Below are 21,752 nucleotides of genomic sequence, written 5' to 3'. Positions count from 1 at the left end.
ACTATTTTGCTCCGCCACTTCCTCCCAAAACTTTACTTATGATAGCGCTGAGAATGTACGAAATTTATTCCTTGCCCTTCGAAGGAGACATGTGTCCTGCAGGTGAACTTCTAACTTCATTCAATTACGAACTGTCTGAATTTTTTCGTTTACCCCCAAGGCCGGTCAAATTTCACCAGCAGTTTAGCCGCCATCTTTGCTATAACGCGATCGTACTGAGTGTTCCGAACACCAACGTTTCCCTACTCCGGCGCTTGAGTTTTCAGAGGTGAAGTCAGGGTTAAAGACGCGATGGCCGTAGCTGGGACGCTAAACTTCGTAATGGTGGAGGTGATGCGGCTGTGCTCGAATTCGATAAGGAAATTAAGGTATCGAGCGTGTAATTCCTTGACTGGCGGTGAAGTATTGTTATGATGAGCAGTAAGTTGCTCCTTCCTCCTTGACAACCCTACCTAGCACAGCTCACAGCGAGTTGGAGATGACGACCTGTTTCTGTATAAGGTAGGTACCTACTCGTGGCAGCTTTCGAAGAGTTGTACACCAAAAGTCCTGAATTGTTGAGAAGATGGAGAAATTGATTAGTCAAGGACACGAAGGGACACGTTTAGGGTAATGATGCCCTGTCAGATTACGAAAGCAATACCGCAGTCATCGGCAACACAAAGAAGCCAAAGACGACCCCAACTGGCTCTAGATCCCTCGTAACGACAGGCATGTGTAACTTGATAAGCAGTCGGCGCAAGTGCTCACTTCGTATCCGGAGAAGACCTTCTACAATGACGCATGATAACTCCAGAGGAACAGAAGTCAAGAGTACGGTTTCGTAGAACATCACCCTGCGGTATGATAGTGCTGCGTGACGCCAACTTTCCATTGATACGACAGACTAATTCGAGGGCATTCATTGAACTCCCAATACATCAAGTTCAGCTCCTCTGGAAAGACACCCCGTCGATCGACATGGCAATTTGGCAATTTGGGCACGATCGTAAGCGAGGCCATCAACGCGAAAGGCAAGCCACCGGATATCGTCTAAACCTCTATCCTCTCGAGGATTCTGGAATCACTCTCTTCCCACGGATAAGTCTCTTCAATTGAGCGAATCAGAGTCTCGTGCTTGGCAGATCGAGGCTTGATGGAGATCTCAAATGGCTGCGGGTGGCTGATGACGCCCGTAGTAAACCTGACTTCCGGCTCAACGACCTTGCCGTCGACGATCGGCTTGGCGAAATCGTACACGGCAAGTGACTGAGCGATATTGAGAAAGATGGAGTTATCGGCGAGGATGCGGCCGGGGCAGATTCGGCGGCCGAACCCGAAGACAAACTTGTGAGGGTCCGCCTCAGGCTCGTGTCCGTCACTTTGAAGGAAGTGTCGGATTGGAAGTCCAATTCGACCGCGGCATACAGCCGACTGCGCAGGGGCCAATTGGGGGCCCTATTTACGATTATCGTAGCTAGCCTAACCTACGGTTAGAACCTCCTTTTTACATTTACGCAGATATCTAGATAGTTTAATTAATCTTTTTATTAACTACGGTTCGCACTAACTACCCTATAATAGGGATACTAATACTAATTAGTAGTTAAATTCTACTATCGTAAATCGGTAAGGTATCTCGCTACGTAAAAGAGACGACTTTTTAATACCGCACGGGATAGGAGATTCGTACTAATTAACCTTATAAAAGTAAATAAAAAAGGAGGCGATTCTTAAATACCGCACGGAATCGAGTAATCGTAGCCCTTTACTACTTACGAGAGGTCGACGTTTACTATGTTAAACTACGCTAGTCGATAGAACCGCTTAGGTAACTAGTATTTTACTATCGCTTTAAGTAGCCTTTTTTATTAAATAACTTCCCCGCGGCCGGCTTATAATTAGAAATTAACTAGCTAAATCAGTAGAAAGAATTCCCTATATAACGACTACCTACCTAATTAACTAGCGCGACGAACGGGCTTAATAGTATAGTATAAAAAAGCACCACGCGATCGAAAAAGGGGATCTCTAAACGTAAATATTCTTACTTAGTAACGAAGGTAACCCTATAAAAGTTATTAAGCTAAGAAATCTATAATATATAGAAAAGTCTATTACTACGGGGATCTTATAAGTACGCCCTTAAGCCTGCGATCTAAATAACCTCCTCGTAGCTCCCTTAACTACCCCCCGGGTATTACTTAGGAATATAGTATAGGGGACGGTTTAACGAGGGAGGAGGGGATTTAGAGGTCCTAATAGTATCGAGTTAAGAATATTACGGATCTCGGAGATTAACTTAAGAAGAAAGCAGCTACCCCAAAGTAGTCCTACGACCTCCTATTAAAGTTATTATTAACCTAAAAAAAGGCTAAAAAAACGAAGATCTAAAAAAAAAAAAAAGAATCCTTTAGAGGGCCGCTAAAGGGCTTCTTTTTATATTAGCTTACGGCGTAAGATTACTAATTTTAAGAAATCGGTAACTAATAAAAATCCCGAGACTAATTACTATATCTTACTATAGTAATATAAACGTCTACCGCTATTATTATTAAAAAGAACTACTAAAACCTACCTTTTTATACTAGATAAAAAAGAGGATCTTAGTAAGTATAATAGCTAGCGATCTAGAAGGGTAATAGTAATCGCTAAAAATAATAAAAACGAGAGTAGTAATAAGACGGCGAGAGGAAGCGGGAATCTCCTAGACCCTAATAAATTCGTCGGGTAGTAAAAGCACGGATTTATTATAACTAGCGCGCGGATTAAATATATCCCCGTTAAGATTAAACACGCTAGCGACCGCTAATATAGGCATAAGTTAGAGCACGACCCTTAGCGAGTTAGGGTAAAAAAAAAAAGGACAAAACCCGATCCTAAATAGAATCCTAATCCCTTATAAATAGGTAAATATTAACCCGGATTATTAAGGGACGTAGATATATAGAATTGCGGATTAGCCTAACAGTAAGTAAATTAACGCGGTATTAATCTATTTAACTAAGGTCTATAAGAAAAAGGGGCTATAGGGGTAACCCCTATTTTATAAGATCGTAAACGACCTTAGCTATTAGCTAGACGAATAGTTCGCAAGCGCAAGCCTAGGAATTATAAAAGCGGTTAATAAATTCCTCTATAAGCGAGGGGTATTATTAATATAATTATAATCGCGAGAACCTTATGAAATCCTAGTAGCGACGATTATAAAAGAGGAATTCGTAATATAGACCTAGGCATAAGTCGACAGGGCGTATAATCGCTTTAACGAATTTAGAAAAAGGGTAAACGACCCAGATTTCCTTTCTATAATTACTAACGGCAATCTATCGTCGCAAAAGGATATATAAAGGCAAAATATAATACTAGAAGTACGACAATCAATAATTCTACCTATTTCAATCTATAGCTCGTCGCCGCTACTAATACGAAATTCGGTACTAATCAGCTAATAAGAAAGGAAGCAGACTACCCGAAGTTACTAATAGTACGTAGCGACGTAGGGATCGCATATAGATACTAAAAATCTAGTAGTAAATACGAGGTAGTTTACAGACCTTAAAAAGATCTTCTTAAAAAAGAAATTATACTCTAGGGGGAAGTATAAGGTCTTATAAGAAACCCTAACGATGTTTTACGATTATTACGAAAAAGTCGGAATTAGAGAATACTAGTACTATTCGGTAATTAATGTCGTACTCGTAGGCAAAGCCTCTAATTATTACTACGAAGCGGTACGTAATCTCGATCGAAACGACTTTCTTAGTATAATTAACGTAATCCGAAGCCGCTTTAAGACCTATAATAAGAACCTAAAGCTCTTATCTAAGCTACGAGCGATTTCTTTCGTATTTATAGCTAGGATAATAAAGGGCAAATCGTAAATAAAAATCCTCGAAGAGCTTATCGATCGAATTAATAAGCTAGCGAAAACCTAGCTAAATAAGGGGATTAACGAGCGGAAAGTTAAATATCTCTATACTATAATCTAGCGCGTTCTAGAGGCGAAAATAACTCTATACTAAGTACCCGAAGATTACGAGACGCTCTACTCGAGGCTAAGATCTAGCTTTAATATTAAGGTAAGAATGCCGTACTAAACCTATTTCTAAGCGTACGACGGCCCTTATTAATAATATTAGGTCGACCGAATGTATAATAAAAAAGGAAAAGAAGCTAGGTACGGTAATCGCTAATAGGGAATCCTAAATTCGTTAAATAGGTAGAGATTTAACTCGCGAGTAGGGTAATAAAAGAAGTAGTGTTTTATTTATAAAAAGGATAGATATTAGTTAAGTAACTACTCCGAAAAAGAGCGTACTAAATCGTACGAATAATATAAAAAATCGAGGGTAGTAAATAGTAAAACCAGCCCTTATCGATTTAACTAATTCCTCGTTATATATAAGAGCAGATCCGGGGGCACGGAACCTAGTAAAAATAGCTAATTTAGCGGCCTAAAGCACCCGCACCCTATAAGAAATTCGGAAGATAAAGAAGATCTTACCCCCTATATTAACGAATTAGATTACGACGAAGTCGACGATATTAACTACTCTTTTTTTACCCCGTTAGCCTCGAGAGGATATACGAGGCTAAACGAATAAAAGGTAGTAGAAGCCCTTAATAAGTAGGCTTTTATTTACGAATAGTAAGGGAAGGTCCCTTAGATGACGGATATAGAGGTGGGCAAAAGGACGAATCTAATAGCGCAGAATTCTACTCTCTTAATATCTAAAGAAAAAAGACAAGGTACTAAGCAATTCTAGGGGTAGCTAGAGGGGTCTTTTTTATACTACTTAGATTACTTAAATACTAAGCTCGTATAGGTATTCTACGCGAACGAAAAGTACGGCCCAGATAATTTTTATAAGATTATCCTAGACACTAGGGTATCGTAATAGTTAATAAGAGGAAAAGGGCAATTCTAAGTACTATAGAAAATCGTACTAGTAATACTTAATACGTCGATAGCGGGCATTGCGAGGATTAGCTTCGGCCTAGGTAAGGAAATCGTCGCCCTAAGTATAGTAAAAATAAAAACGCACTTCGGAACGATAACTTTCTATATCCTACCCGTTAATACCCCATTTCTCCTATATCTAAAAGACATAGATCGACTAGGTATTATATTTAATAATACGAGGAATAGAATCTCTAGCTATAAGCACTTCAAAATAGTTAAACGACGATAGGGGCACGCGTTTATAAGGCTTACTAACGATACGAAGTCGATTAATTACCTAACGGAAAGTAAGCTTAGATAACTATACTAGAGATTTAGCTACCCGTCGGTTGCGAGGCTATATAACCTCTTAAAGCATTTAAGTAATAATAATATCGAAATAGGGGCGCTAGAGTAGTTAACGAAAGTATATTACTAATACTAAATAAATACGCAGAGCCTACGCAGATTCAAATTTAAATTACGTAATAAGCTTAACTTTAATTAGGAAATCGTTATCGATATCTTCTACTTAAACAGTCGACCGGTCCTATATATAATTAACGAGGCTATATTATTCTAAATAGGGCAATTCTTACGGGATTTATAAGTAAAAATAGTATAGGTAGCTCTACGAAAAAGCTAGATCGATATATACTAAGGACCGCTAGATAGTATTAGAACCGACGCTAGTACTAGTTTTAAATTAGTAAAATTTAAAAAAAATATAACGGCCTACGGTATATAGTTAAAAGTCGTACCCGTCGAAGCGTACTATAGTATTAAAGAAGTAAAAAGGGCGCACTAGTAGTTAAAAAGAGCGTTTAAAATTATTAAAAAGGAAAATCCCGATTCTAATAACGACGAATACCTTTAGATAGTACTTAAATACTATAACGATACTATAGGGCCTAACGGGCTTATATTAACGCTTTTAGTATTTAGAGCATATTTAAGAACGACCTTAGCCTCGCTACCGTTACTAGACATAAGCTAGCGAGCTTAAGTAATTAAAAAAGTAATACGGGCACTGCGCGAGGTAAGTATAAAAAAATAAATTAATAAGGTAATTACTACGCGCAATAGGCCCGATATAGGGGTCAATTTAGATATGCCCCTAAATTCGGATATACGAGTATAGCGCGAAATTACTTAATAATAAGCTAGGCTATATAAATTAATTTCCGTCAACGAGCGTTCTTACGTAGTCGCAAGAGATCGCGACTAGCTACTTAAGGTATTAATTATAATAGTTAAACTATATTATATAGATCCTATCGAAGTAATTTCTAACTTATAAAAAGAAAAAGAGCTAGGGGAAGCTATATAACCCGCGGTAGAGGCATAGGAAATTATCCTCGATAAAATCGTCGTAGTAGTACTAATAGATAACGAGGAAAAGGAAATTACTAAAAGAGTACTAATACGTCGCGGGAGACCACGACGGCAAGCACTAACGCGGCAATTTATTACTAATAACGAGGTAATTAATACCTTTTATACGGTAAAAAAGAAAGCCGATTTCGAGCTAGTAGTTAAACTACGTAAAGAAGGCATAATTATAACTACTAAAAAGCCGTATAAGGGATTAGATCTTATTAAAGTAGATACTTTGCGCGATCGAGGGGTCTATCGATTTATCCTCTACGATCTAAAAAAGTATATAAACCTCCGCATATTTAAATTGCGAATAGTTCGTAAAATTAAAAAAAAAAGGAATACCCTAACCGTACGAGAAGTTTAGATACGTAATTTAGGGGTACGGCAACGTTAAAAAAGCGACGCTACTTATATAATCGCTTACTATATAGCGCTATAGCTAACGATTAATAATAATACTAATAGTATCGCTACGGAAAAAGGGATATAAGATTTAGAGCCGTAATATTACCTAGGTATATACCTAATCGGCTATAGGGCTCATAAGGAAAATCCTAGCCTATTTACTAAAGGAAATGGCTAGTAAGTACTTAGAAAGTACGATTATTAAAGTGCTTAAGCTACTATATAGGCTCGCAGAATCGGGCACCTATTAATAGGCTACTTATTACGATTTTTATATTAATTAACTATTAATAGTTACCTCTACGTACGACCCGTGCCTATTAGTCGCGGAGCACGAAGGTAACTAATTTAGGATCGTTAGAATATAGACCGACGATATATTAGGCCTATCCGATATTAACTTTATAAAAAAAGAGGATAAGGAGCTCTAGAAAGCGGGCTTCGTAGCGAAGCTAAAAAAGGTCCTTATAATAAACACCCCCTTAGTATTTAACAGCGGGATTCTTATAATCAAAGGGGAAACCGTTATCTTTTAGTAAAAGGGGCAGGGTAAGAAAATTAACCTCGTCGACCCGAACGTAACTAATATTAAGAAGCGGTATAAGGCTAAGCTTATATAAGGGGCATATATTATAAGTATTTATTAGCTTAAGGTAATTTTTAACTACGCTAGGGTAGTATAAGCTATAAATCTAACTAAACGAGATATCGAGGTACTTAATAAGCGGCTTAAGTAGTAGTAAACGAATCTCGATCGAAGTCTCGTTTACTACCCGATCGACCTTACGACTAATAAGCTCTACGTCTTCGTTAATAGGTTATTTACGAATAATAACGACCTTACTTCGTAATTAGGGTATATTATTATCCTAGCTAACGAGAGTATGGGCGAGAGCGAATTTACTATATACAGTAATATAATCTACTACTCGTTAACTAAAAGTAAGTAAGTAACGAGAAGTATACTAGCGTTAAAGGTTTTTAGCATAGTTAACGGTATTAACCTCTCCTATACGATTTTAACGACGCTAAGGAAGATTACTAATCGAATTAGCCTTCTACTTATTCTAACGGTTATTTATACCGATTCCTACTTACTATACGAATGCCTCGTTAAATTAGGAATAATAAAAGAAAAGAGGCTTATAATTAATATTATAGCCCTTAGGTAATCGTACGAAAGGCGCGAGATACTTAAGATCTATTAGATTAATAATAAAGATAACCTCGTAGACGCTTTTATAAAAGTAGTACTAAACAAGGGATTAGAGTAATTCGTAAGTAGTAGAAAAGTCACTATACGAATAGAGGGATAGGTTATACGAAAAGAATAAAGAAAAGGGGGAAAAGGAGACGACCTAGTAAACAGGCCCGAGGTCGAATTATACTTCTAACCGTAGTAGTTAAATTAATAAAAAAAAGAGAAAGTTAGTATCGAATTAGAAGTCTAATTCGACCGCGGTATATAGCCGACTACGTAGGGGCTAATTAGGGGCCCTATTTACGATTATCGTAACTAGCCTAACTTACGGTTAGAACCTCCTTTTTACACCTACGCAAATATCCAGATAGTTCAATTGATCTCTTCGTTAACTACGGTTCGAACTAACTACCCTATAATAGGGATACTAACAGGAAGCGCTCGGGCTTGAAGTTCATCGGGTCGGGGTACCGCTCTGGGTCATGAGTGAACCACCTATAGACTTGTCTCAGCCAATGTGATAATCTCAACATGTTGACAGACTTACCAAATATTGGGAAGTACCATGGCTCCTTTCGGAATGAAGTAGCCCTCGAAAACGTCATCCTCCGTGCTAGAATGGGGCAGGCCCATGGGGCCAATAGGATGCCAGCGCATAATTTCTTTCACGAGAGCTTCGATGTAAGGAAGGTTCTCCCGATCTTTAGTAGTCGGCAATCTTCCACTACCAATAAATCTGTCGATTTCCTCCTGGGCCTTCTTCTGGATGTCGGGGTACACCATCATCGCCAGGAAGAACGATGCGACTGTCGATACCGTCTGTAGGATGTTTAGTATGCAGTGTTTGCTACAATGCGGAGCTCACTTTAAAATTGACCGAGCCACTCACCGTGTCTGCACCTCCTCCAAATACAGCTAGCGCCGAGTGTTTGTGGTTGTGTTGGTCGAATAGTGATTGCTCAGGAGAGTCGAGAAGGTTGGCCAAGTAAGACGAGTTGTCCTTGACCTGCGCTATTTGATGTTGGACGAAGGCATACGGTTTGTCTCTGGTCTCCTCCATCTGGGCTCTCCATTCCTTTGCGAGCTGTTTGAAACCGGTCCCAGGAACCCAGTTGGGTAGATATCGCACTGCTAAGAGTTAGGACAAGGGGTGTCATGGGCAAGAACATGGCGCGAGACTGACGAAAGGGGAAAACATCAACTAAGAAGGCACCAGGTGTAGCGCCCGTCGAAAAGTTGTCCATGGTTTCGGTAATCATCTCGAGAAAGGGATCTTTCTTGAACTGTTCAGCTGTGTAGCCGTACGTAATCTTGAGGATGAGGGAACCGGCTTCCCTGCATGATTTGGTTAGCGAAGATCCACTATACGCCTTTGACATAATCCATCTTTCCGCTTACTTCTTGATATGTTCTATAAAGTTTTGCGGGCTATCTAGCAGATGCAGAAGAAGATGCCCGACTTCGGCCTCTTGCCACTCATTATATTTTGCTGCAGCCATCTTTGAGCCGAGAATCCGGCCCATAGCCTTGCGCTGTGCGCGGAACCGTTCATCATAGACGGCCATGCCGGTGATGTGCTCTAGACCGACCCTTTCTTCCTGTCAGAGGTTTCCACGGATCCGCATGACACTCCAATACACATACATCTCGCCAATGAACGTTTGTGAAGGTCTCGAGGAATGCTTCAATGAGCGCTTGTCCAAGAGATCAAAGGCAAGTTGTGGATCACTAAGTATCACAACTGTCTGGCCCATGGTTGTGATGGAACTAATGGGGCCTAAGACAAGCAAATTAGCTACGTCCTCTGAACGATAACATCACACCCTCTCTCTGATAATGGATATCATGCCATCACCATTAAATACCAGAACTGACCATATAACTCCTTATGCTTCAACCAGTGAACGTAATCCAATTCGCCAGGTTTGGGTAGATCGTTCACATTACCCACAATCGGCAAACCTTTGGGGCCGGGGGGCAATGGGGGTCGCACTCCATTCTTCAACTTGTTCAAGACCCTCTGAACGACGAATGAGATGAGTAGAAGACTGAAAAATCCGATCGAAAGCGAAAATATCTCCATGGTCGCTTATTTGTTGTTCGACGATGGAGAAGCAGAAATCTTTCGGGGGGGTTCACTCCCGTCAGCGAATTTTGTGCTGCGCGGTTGCATCTTAAATACGATTCTTGCACCAAGACCCCTGAGCACTAGATCAGCCAGGCTACCGGGCTCCCGTGTTGCAATTGCCAGCAGTAGGGCCACAAGGTCGTCCGAAGAGTGAGCACTAACAAACCTCGCCAACTCCATTTGGCAGTCAATGGTTACAGATTCAACTCTATCCCGGTCGGCGATGCAACATCTCGCTGACTACTTGCGGAGTCTGTCCCACCTTGCTTCGACCTTATTTGCTGTGGGAGGGGACACGCTCCGGACGCAGGTCTGTAATAGGGCTAAGGTGATGGATAACGCGTAGACAGCGATTTCAAAAGCAACTAAGGTGCCCCGTGGGGATCAGCGCTGCTCTGGCGAATCATTAGGCTTGGATAGATGATTAGGTATGGCTGGTTGTGCAGTTCTCATGCCATTTTCAAGGGCTTCCACATGCTATTTCGAGGTTGCATCCACTCCACACGAAGGTGACAAGGCCAGATTCGCGTAGCACAGAGGGGAACCCTGGAGACTCTGTGCTCAGTGATTTGCAAGACTTGCGGATACCTGTAAGCTCGGCGTTCATACTTTAATCACCCCGAAAACGCTGGACAGTTGCTGGCAATGAGTCGAGATACTAATGGGACACCGTCATCACGCATGTGGCGCGATGCAACTGCAGTAAATTGAAAGAGTTTGGCGAAAACTACATGAGTGAATTGAATCATTAAGCAGCACGTTTACTTAGGACCAACGTTTCCAAAGTTTGCGACAGGAAACCAAGATAAGTGCGTCTTCTGCATCCATGCATTACTAGTTGGTTATTATTGGGTGCTTACTTAGAAATTGAATAGCAGGTGGCAGTCTTTGTCATGAATACGATGCTATTCAATTGCTGATGCCATGTTGACCAAATTAATTTACAGAAACCGCAAGAGACCAGTCCCTCGCCCATACTTGATTGAAAGGCTTTGACGGAAGGGTGTAGTAACAAGCTATCGATAGCACGGTCTCGCAACACTGTTCAGTCGACAGGGAGAATGATTCTGGCTAGGAGAACTAAACACTAACTCACACAGATCTGTTCCGAAAACTCTTGCATTTGGTGTGGTCTTTTTGCAATCGACGATATCAAATCCGCCATCGTCATTTCGATAATCAATTTCATAGTGTAGGCCATTGGGTGAGTCATAGCGTAGAGGTACGGTTCCTGTACAGTCATCATGACAATCATGAGAATCTTTGATTGGAAGAAAAGTCATTAACATTCCATATAGGGTTATGTAGTTGAGTAATTGTAGTCAAGTCATATCGTTGTATCGTTGTGCACACCGGGCAACTTACATCCATACATAACGAGATCAATACGAAGAGTACCCCGCAGTAAAATAATAGTCGGTACTTTTGAAGGCCGTCGGCAACAAACTCATGTTGAATAATCCGTAGGAATACCGTGTTCAGCGAAATGTCGATTAGTAAATCAACAACTTTGTCGATAGGGTCCCAAATCTTGTGCAGATGAGTGAAATATTTCGGGTTGATGGAGTACCCTGCAATGTATATGCAGGTCACTGAGATATTAATGACCCCAACTATGACCAACAACCCAAATTTCATCATTTTTGCCCGTTTTTTATCTACTAGGAGAAGCCCTAGTCGATTCGCAAGGATTTGGGGAGCGAGTTGTGTTTGTAAAATCCAGAGCATACAGCTTCCAATACTGGAACCAATGCTGCCACCGTCAGCTAGTAAGACGAGCAGACAGGTTAAAACAGGGCGGGACGTCCTACCTTTTTACAAAGTCTCCGTGAGCTAGGAGCCAATTCGTTACTGCTTGAGAGATATTGGTGAGGAGGAAGATCCAGATCCTAGGTAGAGTACGTCAGAACAGAGACTCAAATAGACTCGAGTAACTCACATCCAAGGGTACAATTTGGTCGCCGACTTTGTTCTTGAGTAGATTTGAAAGGTCTGCTGCGATGCCTTGAAAGTTGCCAGCATTGTTAAGCCTATAGTGATACCGAACAGTATAGCCGGGACTTCGAGGGGATTAATCCCTGGGTCAGAATCTCGCGCAATCATCGAGGGTGATAGAAAGGAAGCGTGAATGAAGCATGGATGGATTCAGTTTGCAGGAATTAGTTGTGGTGACTTATGTTGTCAATCGGTTTGGCCATGAGTAATGGTGGGACTTTCATGATTTAACTACTCCATCTCATCGTATGAGCATAGACTTCGAGACTCGTCAATTCTAACTCCGTATCTCGGAAGTATCCTAGTTCGCATGATCAAGCTTCGGCTAGTCTCTGGCTGTAGACGCTAGACCATCCCTGCGATACAAGCTAGACGCCGGTATTTGCGGTCGATATCCTGCCCTACCCTTTTCTATATCCCTGCCAAAAAGTGTGCGATTCACTGACATGGACTATGGGACAATGAGAACATCCGGTCTGTGAAATGCCTTGCCGGTCAAGGCTGACAGTTTTGCTCACCTTCGGAGAGCTGGTGTCAATAGGTGTGTGACACAGGGAAGAAGCTCACAGAGGCTAACTGCTATTAGGGTTTAAAAAATGAATTACTAAAATCTACCCTTTTCTCGAGGTATACTACTAACGCTCTATATATACCTAAGCTGCTCCTTTATTACTTAGTCCCCCTCTTTATACCCCCTAAGCTATTCTTTAACTAACGAGGCCTAATAAGGTACTCCCTCCTCTAGGCTTCGTCCTAAAGCTTATTTATAGTTTATATACGCTATATTAATCCCTTACTTAAGAGGTCCTTAGATATATAGTACGAGGGCGGGTATAAATAGTACTTATTAACTTAAATATAGACCCCTTATTCTAAATAATAGCCCTATAATTCTATACTTAGGTTACTCTTATTTATAGGCCGTCCTTACGACTATTAATACTTAAGTAGTCGTTATTTTACTTTTTTTTACTAATATTAACCCCTTTTTAAGCTATTATAATTCTAAATTCCTTTTTTTTTTTTTATAGTTATTTTTTTATATATAGTCTTTTATTTTTATTAATATCTATACTACTCCCTCGTTATATAAATATTATAATTAATAAATATCTTTTAAATCCCTATTTTCGTATACTTCCCGTATTTAAGTAAGTTTTTTATAAAATCGTTCCGTATTTATTATTAACTTATTTTAATATAAATATAGTTCTTAATTATAGAGTTATTATTATTAATAATAGAACGGTTATTAGTACTATAAATATACTTAGTAATAGTAATAATAGTAATTTATTTAAAAAGCTTAATATCCCCTTTACTTACCCTAACTTTATATATATATTACTACTTATATATTACTTATACTAACTTTTATAAACTCTTATTAAAAAGAAAAAAAAAAAAGTAAACGTTAAAAAGATTAGGGTTAACTAAGTGCGCCCGCTCCCCTACCCCGCTTATATTATATATAAAGTACTTAATTTAAAAACTAAATATTATAATTAATTAAATTAGTAATTTATAGCTCTTAGTTTACTCCTTTATTTAATACTTTTTTAAGATTTAGCGTACGTTATATTAAGTATATTATATAAAACTATTTTTATAAAAATATAATAAGTACTTAGTATTATTACTATTTTATTATTTCTTTTATATATTATATTAATAATATTTTAGGTCCCTAAGTTTATAAAATTTATAATCCGAACCCTATAAAGTACTACTTTCGCTTTAAATAATAATATTTATAATTTAGAGGTTTATTATTTTATTATTACTCTATTATTATTATTATTTAAGTTATTAATATTACTTTATAGTTCTAGTAGACTTACTAAATTACTATTAATAATATATAAAGGGCGCTTAAGTGCGCTAATAAAGAGGCCCGCTTAAGTCTTATTATTAATAATAATAATAATAAAATAGCCATAAGCTCCTTTTATATTACGTTTTCGTCCCGTAATAACGCTATAATTACGTTATTTCGTATTCTTTATAATAAAATACGCTACTTAAATAATATTTTAATTAATATATAGTCGCCCCGCTTATACTCTGTATTCGTAATTAATTATTTATAAATTTATTAATAATAAAGAGATTATTTTTTTATAACGACCCCTAGGATAATAACTAGGGTAGCCTTTTTATATATAAGGGTAGTTCTTTTATAAATAAGGATAATCCTTTTATATATTATAAAAATTAAGAAAATAGTTCGTAATTAGTACGTTTATACTACTTAATTATAATTATATAGCCCCCTTTTATTTATTATTAATAACTAGTTCGTTATATTATTAAGCTTATTAAGAGCTAGGGCGCGCTATTTAATTAAAACTCGTTTTTTATGTATACTAATTAATACTACGTTTTTAATATACTTAGCTAGCTTTTACGTATTTTTATTATTATTATATCCCTTTTATTAAATTAGGTATTATTACCTCTTTTTTAGCCCTTTATATTATATAATATGTTTTATTTTATAAAGCAGCTCCTCGTTTATATCTTTAATAAATAAGGGCTTTTAAAAAGCTTTTTTATAATATTAATATAACTTAAATAGGGATATATAAAATATATTATATATTTTATATTACGTTAATATATTCAATTAGTAAATAACCCCTACTATTTTAATTATTAATTTAATTTTAAATAGGCCTAGATACTTATTAACTAACTTCTAATTAGGACACTACTTATTAATATTCTTTTTTAATAATAATACCTAATTACTTACTTTATATAATATATTTATCCTAGCTTTATTAACTTATTATTTATATATTTTATATATTTTTTATATAAGGGGTTATAAAGCTTTTTAATTAGCTCGTAATTAAGCTATACGCTCTTTAGTTAAGATATTTTATATACTATCTCGAGCCCTTATTAAGATTAATATAAAGTATATAAATAAAAACCTAAATAGGGCCTTAATAAGCACTTTATAAATTACGAAGTACTAAGTATTATTATATATAAACTTAGCTAAATAAAAATATTATACTGAATTTAATTAGTCCTAGGTATAAAAATAATAAAAGTACTACTTTAAATATTAATTTTATTATTTTATTTAACTATCCGTTTATAAATAAAACGTAATATTAAAATACCTCTTTATTATTAAAAAGTAATAGAAATAAGTTTAAAACTTATTTATAAATAACGACCCCTTATTAAAAACGATCTTTTTAAATATTCTAAACTTAATAAAGATCTTTATAAATAAGAGGTTTATAAATCCCTAGGTTATAAAGGTCGTCCTTATAATAATATAAATATTATATTTTATAAATTAGTTTATTATAATAAGTATTACGTTATAGGGGCGCCTCTTAATTAGTATAATTAATATAAATAAGCTTATAATAAAATTTAGTAATATTTCTTATTATAGCTTAATTAAGATAAGTAGGGGGTATAATAAGCTATATAGCTTATAATAATAAAACTTTATTTACTAATATATTATATAAATATTAATATAACTTTTTATATCCCTATTTACTTTATTTTAATAATAATAGCGTTTTAATAATACTATTATTTATTTTACATTATAATATTTTATTATAAGTATATTATAATATATTTTAATAACCTCCCTTTTTAGCCCCTTATATAATAATATATAAATATAATTATCATAATATAATAGCCCTCTCGAATTATATACTTAGCTTTATTATTACTTCTTTTTAATTAAATAAGGCCGTTAATTTTTTTTTAATTTATCACTTATCCCTTATAAAAACGTTCTCTTATTAAGTAGCTTATAATTAATTTATTATTAATAACCCCTCTTTACTAATTACTATTTTAAGTACTTTTATTATATTAGAATTTTATAAAATAAGTAGCTCGTAATTTATAGTTTTAATAATAAACTTAAATAGCTCTTTAAGTATTATATTCTAATTTTAATATCCTAGGCTTATAGCCCCGTTATACTTTTTAAAATATTCCTTAGAGTTCCCTTGAGCTAGAGCTCTTAACCTCTTTTATTTATTTCTTTATATTATTACTAATTCTATTTTTAAAATACTTATTATCCCTTTTACTTAAGAACTACTTTTATAGCTTATTTTTATATACTTTATTATTATAATTTTAAAAAGCTCTTATATATTTTTAATATTGTAAAGGCTTTTTTTATTTTTAATAATAGCTCTTTTATTTTATTATTATTACTATTTTTATTATAGTTAAGTCTTTATAATAGTTTATTTATTAAGTTCTTTATATTTAATTTAAACCTAATCTTAATATTAAATACTACGAGTTCGTTCAATTAGTATAGCTATTTTTTATTTAATTTCTTTTTTATATTTAAGAACTATAAATTAAAATAATTTATAAATACTACGACTTAACTTTAGTTATAAGCGAGGTAGTATTATTAGTTCCTTAGTATATTTATAATAATTAGTAGTTCCGTATTCTTTATACTATAATAGCTTTTTATATCCGTTAAATTGTTTAATTTATAAATAATTAAATACTAATTACCTTTAAATAATTACGTAATTACTAAGCTAATAGCTCGAGCTAAAGCGTTTATTTATAACTATATAAGTAGGGTAGGGTTAAAATATTATAATATTAGCGTATTAATAAATACTATTAATAGCTTTTATAATACGCTACGTACGTACTCTTTATATACTACGTAGTTATTATTATATATTAGGATATTATTTAAGTATATAATATAAATAATATTAACTAAGCCGCTTAGAACGTTATTAATATATATTTAAAAAGTTATAGGTATATTAGTTAGCCTAAAAGGTATAACTAAGTACTCGAACTACTTGTATTTAATATAAAAAGCTATTTTTTATTTATTACTTTTAGCTATATATATATAGTAGTACGCATTCTTAAAGCTTAGCTTTATAAAAATAGAAATATTAAATAGTTTATTTAGTATTTCTTTAATTAATAGTAGTAGCGTTCTATTTTTTTATATATTTTTATTAATCGCTCTATAATTAATATAAAGTTATAGCTCTCCTCTTTTCTTAAGTATAAAAAAGATAAGTACTCTTACTAGGCTTATAAAGGGGTATATTTAGCCCCTAGCCTTTATTTTTATTAAATAATTATATAAAATCTTAAGCTTATAATTTAATAATAAGTAAATAGGTTTTTAAAAAATAAGTACTATATCGTTTAGCTTAATATAATAGTTATATAGTACTCTATTTAACAATAAAATAGCCTTCTTTTTTAAAAATAAGTTATTAAAATTTTAATAATATAGCTTCTAGTCCTTAGCTATGCTCGCTAATACTACGTTATTATTTATAACTAAGTTAATTACGATATACGTAAGTATTACTAAAACTAAGTTATTTAATAGCTCTTTTTTTAAAGTATTTAAGTAAATATATTATTTATAAATTAGATATTATTACTTTTTTTATTTTCAACTAATTAATAAGTTAATATTCTTTAGCTAAGAAAAACTAAGAATAAGTATAAGTGCTATAATATTAGCTATTATAAAATAATATAATTATATCTCCGTTACGTAGTTATTATTAATAATTTAAAACTATAAGTAATAGCTTCTTAGCGTTTTTATTTATTTATTTTCGACGTTTATTAACTATAATAATAAGTAAATTCGTAAATTAGTATTAAAGTTATTAAGTAGCTTAATACTAATTACGTTCCCTTTTATTTTTAAATTAATAAGGGCGTTTAGCTTTTTGTATATATAGTTTAAATATATATAAGTTAAGATATCTAAGCGCCGCCCTTATTAATTACTAACTACTCTTTTTATTAAAATAATATTCGAGCTCGTTATTAATTTATATTACTTAGCTAGGGCGAGGTTTAATTAATAACTAGTAGCCTTATACCTTTTTTAATTATATTTATAATATATAACGCTTAAGTAATTATTAATAAAGCACTTAGTTTTATTATAATTATAGTATTATTAATACTACTCTTGCAGTTATAAATAATCCCTTATAATATAACTAGTTTTTTTATAATTATAGTACGTAATATTTGTATTAAATAAGTTATAGCGTATTCCTTACGTATTTAACTTATTAATACCCTAATATCTTTTTATTAGCTTATTTAAATTTAAGTTAAAATATTACTTAGGGGACGTTCGTAAGCTCCTTATTAATAACAAGGATTATTTAATATATTTTACTAATAATACTAATTATAAATAAGTCCGTAGAAGTTCTATTTATAATACTATTACGAGGCATAATTTAGGCCGTAGCTTATTTATTAATATAACAATCCTCTATTTTTTTATTAAAATATATTCTAATTTTATTTCGAGCTTATTAATACGGCTAATAAACTCGTTAACTTTCTTTTTTTAGCTTTATAAGGTACTATTTAGTTATATATTCGTTATTATTTTTTAATTAGTAAGATTAGATAGGTTATTTTATAAAAAAGTCTTTAGTTCCTCTTATATAACTTAATTTATTATAAACCCGGGGGTCCTTTAATAATTAAAAATATAATATATTTAAGAAGTTTTTATATTACTACTTAAATAACTAACTATATATACTACTTTATTATAGTTTATTTTTATTTATTAAGCTTATAAGTCGAAGTAATAATAATAATTAAAAAAAAAGCTTTATAAATCCTATACCGATTTACCAATATATAATAAATTAAGGAGGGATAGTAGTTTAAATATAAATATTTTATTTATAGTACTTATTTAAGTTAAAAAGGAGCTAGTAAATAGGGGCTTAGATAATACAAACTTATTATTTTATTATTATTTAAATAGCGCTTTAAATACGGCTTTATTTGTTAAACTATTTTTAATCTAGGGGTTTATATTTTTATTTATATTAAAATTAACGTCCGAGGCTATTATAATTAAAACTATAGCCCTTAGTATAAGGGCCGGGCTATTTAAAAAGCTCTATAAAGGTTCTAAATCTACTCGTTTTTTATATAAGTACTCTTTATATATTATAATAAGGATTTTCTTTTCTAATTATCGTTCCTATTTTTATAGTTTTACTAACTTATTACTTATCGTTCGGTTTAGGTATTAATAAATAAGGGTAGGAAGTTTATTATTTTATTTAAAATTTATTAATATTCTTAATAATATAGTCCTTTTATATTACTATTATATTATTCGTCCTATTATACTTTGTTTTTATATTATTTATTAAAAAGGAGGTAATTTTAAGGGGCTTAATAAAAAAGAGTCGTTTTTTTATTATTATTATAGTACTAATTACGCTCTCTTATTACGTTTCGTTTTTATTAATATTTTAAACTTCTAGCCTAGTCCCTTTTATAAATAAAGATTTTAAATTATTAATAAGTATATAATATAAGGAAAAAGCTTATAAAGGCTAATTATTATTAGGGTTTAAAAGATAAATTATTAAAATCTACCCTTCTTTTAAGGTATATTACTAGCGCTCTATATATACCTAAGCTGCTCCTTTGTTACTTAGTCCCCCTCTTTATGCCCCCTGAGCTATCCCTTAACCGACGAGGCCTAATAGCTAGTCTGTTTAATGCTTTGCAAAATCCCGAGCATCATTCGACTGCCTCCTTGTTAGGGTAGAAAGTAAGTGACATAGATCTATGACTATTCCTCTGTGGACCGGCCCGAACATAATCGCAGCTTAATGCGTCTTCTCGGCAAGACGTGCCGAGGTGTCTGCCGCTGCTGAAAAAATTGGAAATACATGCCGCATCGTAGTAGCGCCATCAAGGGCAGTGCGCAACTACAAGCGAGTGAACGCGATGCCACGTACATCTTATGGCTCCTCATTCTGGGTCTGATATGCAAGGGGTAGTACAAGAAGTATGTGAGCCCTTGGGTGAGGGGTTGGGGGTGACCCCGATGCCATTCCTGTTCATTTCTTTTTCTTGCCACACTGCCAAAAGCAAGGCGCCACAGTCAGTGAATCCCCTTTTAGTGACCTACGTGCTCTACCTGGATAAGATGTCATCGATGAGATCTTCGCCGTGATGCAAAATCTTGGGTAAGCATAAGTGGAAATTTCCTTTGGTACAGGGCCCCTTACAACTGTCTTCCAGGCTCGTCAGAGAAAGATGTATCCCATCGTGCAGTGAGATGTTGTTGCGTGGTGGTCATACGTCGCATACCACTTAGGTCCTGATCGTTGACGGCGTTTCAATCCGAGATGCTGGGTCTGTGGATTTGTTGTCAGACTTTTTGACATGAGACGGGTTGAAGATGCGTACGACATCGATGTCCTCTTCACACCTACCGATGTGGGATCAGTGGCATCTTAGGAGAACATTTGAGAAATCTTGAGGAATTCTGTGGAATGTGCCACATTCGGATATCGTTGGATGTCCAAATTATACAGGGACGAGAATCAAGATCTGTAGAATGAGACACTGGTCGTTTGCGGCTGGTTGTTCATGACATATCCCATCGATTGTCATTTGCATGGTGCTAGTACATAATAGGCACTTGCAGTTGTTTTGGAGTCCTGGGTTCTATGGATTTTCGGATTTGCGAAAATCAGGGAAGTTGGGACGGACTATCAAATGATTCGCTGTTGCCCTCCATGTCTACGTTCCATGTACAAGCGCCGTCTAGCATTAGTTCGAATGATCACGTTCATTCACATGACTTGTCGCGATTCTTCTCTTGGGGCTTGATAAATCATTTCTTGTTTTGATTTCCTCCTCTGGACTAAGGTCACTCAAACAGATCTATACTACAATCGTGGGAAAACATTGGGAATTACTTGAACTTACAACACAGATAGCGTTATATCGCCCTGGACCTTCGCTTTGAGATCAATGTCGACATCCAAATTCATATCTAGCTTCACCGACGGCGCTCCACTGCTGGACTTGGTCTGAAGTTGTTGATTTTGTTGGTTCTGGGGTCCAACCTGCTGTTGCGCAACTTGTCCGTGTTGCTTGGCTGGATCGTGTCGTTTACTCCTTGACCTTCGCGTTACGTACTGGACTCCATCCTGCTGTGAGCTAGACTCCGACATGGATGCTGAAGCCCCAGTACTCAACCGGGGAGTCTCGTTCTCGATCCTCTCTTCTGTTTCGGTCTTGTGCGGTGGTTTTGCCTTTGGCTGCTGTTGCTGTGCTGGTTGCCTGTTCCCTTCTTGATCCATCTGGTCGGGCTTGGTGTAGGATGGTGTCGGATGCGACTTGTTTTCGCCGGCTTGTGTTGCCATGTTGAAGTAGCGCTCGATCTGCGTTTGTGCGTTTTGGCGAGGGCGTTGTCCCATGTGTGAGAGATATTATGACTTCGAGCTCTCGAGGATCAAGTTGTTCAGGTATGCATCGTAGTTAAGTCGTATACATCCAAGACTGATTTGCTTATTTACCTGGAGAGACCTTCTTCCGCCGTCTAAAGTTCGAGAACGTGCATAGAATGACGTAGCCCCGCGAAGCTTGCCCATCATTCGCAGTCGAGCCGCGTGGGGACGTGTCGGCTGAGGCCCATGTCGTCATGACATCACTCTCCCCTCTCGAAACCCGTCGCGGGGAACTGGAGAGCTCATGAAGACCTACCGCAGTAGAACGTCTGATGTCCAGCCCACGTGGTATGCCTGGTACCAACGAAGCTTGAATTGCGTCTTTAAAGTTGCTGGATGTCGGACTTTCTAGACTTTGTGGATAGAACAAGCCATCGACTTTGAGCGTTATTATCGGGTGCCGGTCGGGGT

The 21,752-nt window shown here is 35.3% G+C and overlaps 5 protein-coding genes across 5 annotated transcripts; 1 reads left to right on the top strand and 4 right to left on the bottom strand.

The window, feature by feature from the left end:
- Positions 1-1,032: 1,032 nt before the first annotated feature.
- On the bottom strand, positions 1,033-1,383 carry CLUP02_13247 (cytochrome P450 CYP2 subfamily; the record flags this gene model as incomplete). Its single annotated transcript, XM_049292190.1, has 1 exon — positions 1,033-1,383. A coding segment is annotated over one exon (351 nt), but the record flags the coding sequence as incomplete, so codon positions are not given.
- A 3,557-nt stretch (positions 1,384-4,940) lies between these two features.
- On the top strand, positions 4,941-5,174 carry CLUP02_13246 (uncharacterized protein; the record flags this gene model as incomplete). Its single annotated transcript, XM_049292189.1, has 1 exon — positions 4,941-5,174. A coding segment is annotated over one exon (234 nt), but the record flags the coding sequence as incomplete, so codon positions are not given.
- Positions 5,175-8,193: 3,019 nt separating this feature from the next.
- CLUP02_13245 (cytochrome P450) lies at positions 8,194-9,664 on the bottom strand (the record flags this gene model as incomplete). The annotated part of the gene is made up of 7 exons (XM_049292188.1): positions 8,194-8,206; positions 8,343-8,405; positions 8,458-8,729; positions 8,800-9,038; positions 9,094-9,245; positions 9,309-9,500; positions 9,555-9,664. 7 exons carry the CDS (start codon positions 9,662-9,664, stop codon positions 8,194-8,196), a joined length of 1,041 nt encoding a protein of 346 aa, XP_049149334.1.
- A 758-nt stretch (positions 9,665-10,422) lies between these two features.
- On the bottom strand, positions 10,423-12,141 carry CLUP02_13244 (uncharacterized protein; the record flags this gene model as incomplete). Its single annotated transcript, XM_049292187.1, has 10 exons — positions 10,423-10,472; positions 10,537-10,593; positions 10,657-10,696; positions 10,815-10,856; positions 10,984-11,070; positions 11,135-11,269; positions 11,326-11,398; positions 11,462-11,791; positions 11,850-11,927; positions 11,978-12,141. The coding sequence occupies 10 exons, from the start codon at positions 12,139-12,141 to the stop codon at positions 10,423-10,425; spliced, it is 1,056 nt and encodes a 351-aa protein (XP_049149333.1).
- An 8,581-nt stretch (positions 12,142-20,722) lies between these two features.
- On the bottom strand, positions 20,723-21,311 carry CLUP02_13243 (uncharacterized protein; the record flags this gene model as incomplete). Its single annotated transcript, XM_049292186.1, has 2 exons — positions 20,723-20,747; positions 20,818-21,311. The coding sequence occupies 2 exons, from the start codon at positions 21,309-21,311 to the stop codon at positions 20,723-20,725; spliced, it is 519 nt and encodes a 172-aa protein (XP_049149332.1).
- Between the last annotated feature and the right edge of the window lie 441 nt (positions 21,312-21,752).

The sequence above is a fragment of the Colletotrichum lupini genome, chromosome 7 (genome assembly GCF_023278565.1).
Source record: "Colletotrichum lupini chromosome 7, complete sequence".
NCBI classification, from domain to species: Eukaryota; Fungi; Ascomycota; class Sordariomycetes; order Glomerellales; family Glomerellaceae; genus Colletotrichum; species Colletotrichum lupini.
The sequence above is the reverse complement of the archived record's forward strand: the minus strand, read 5'-3'. Positions and strand labels throughout refer to the sequence as shown.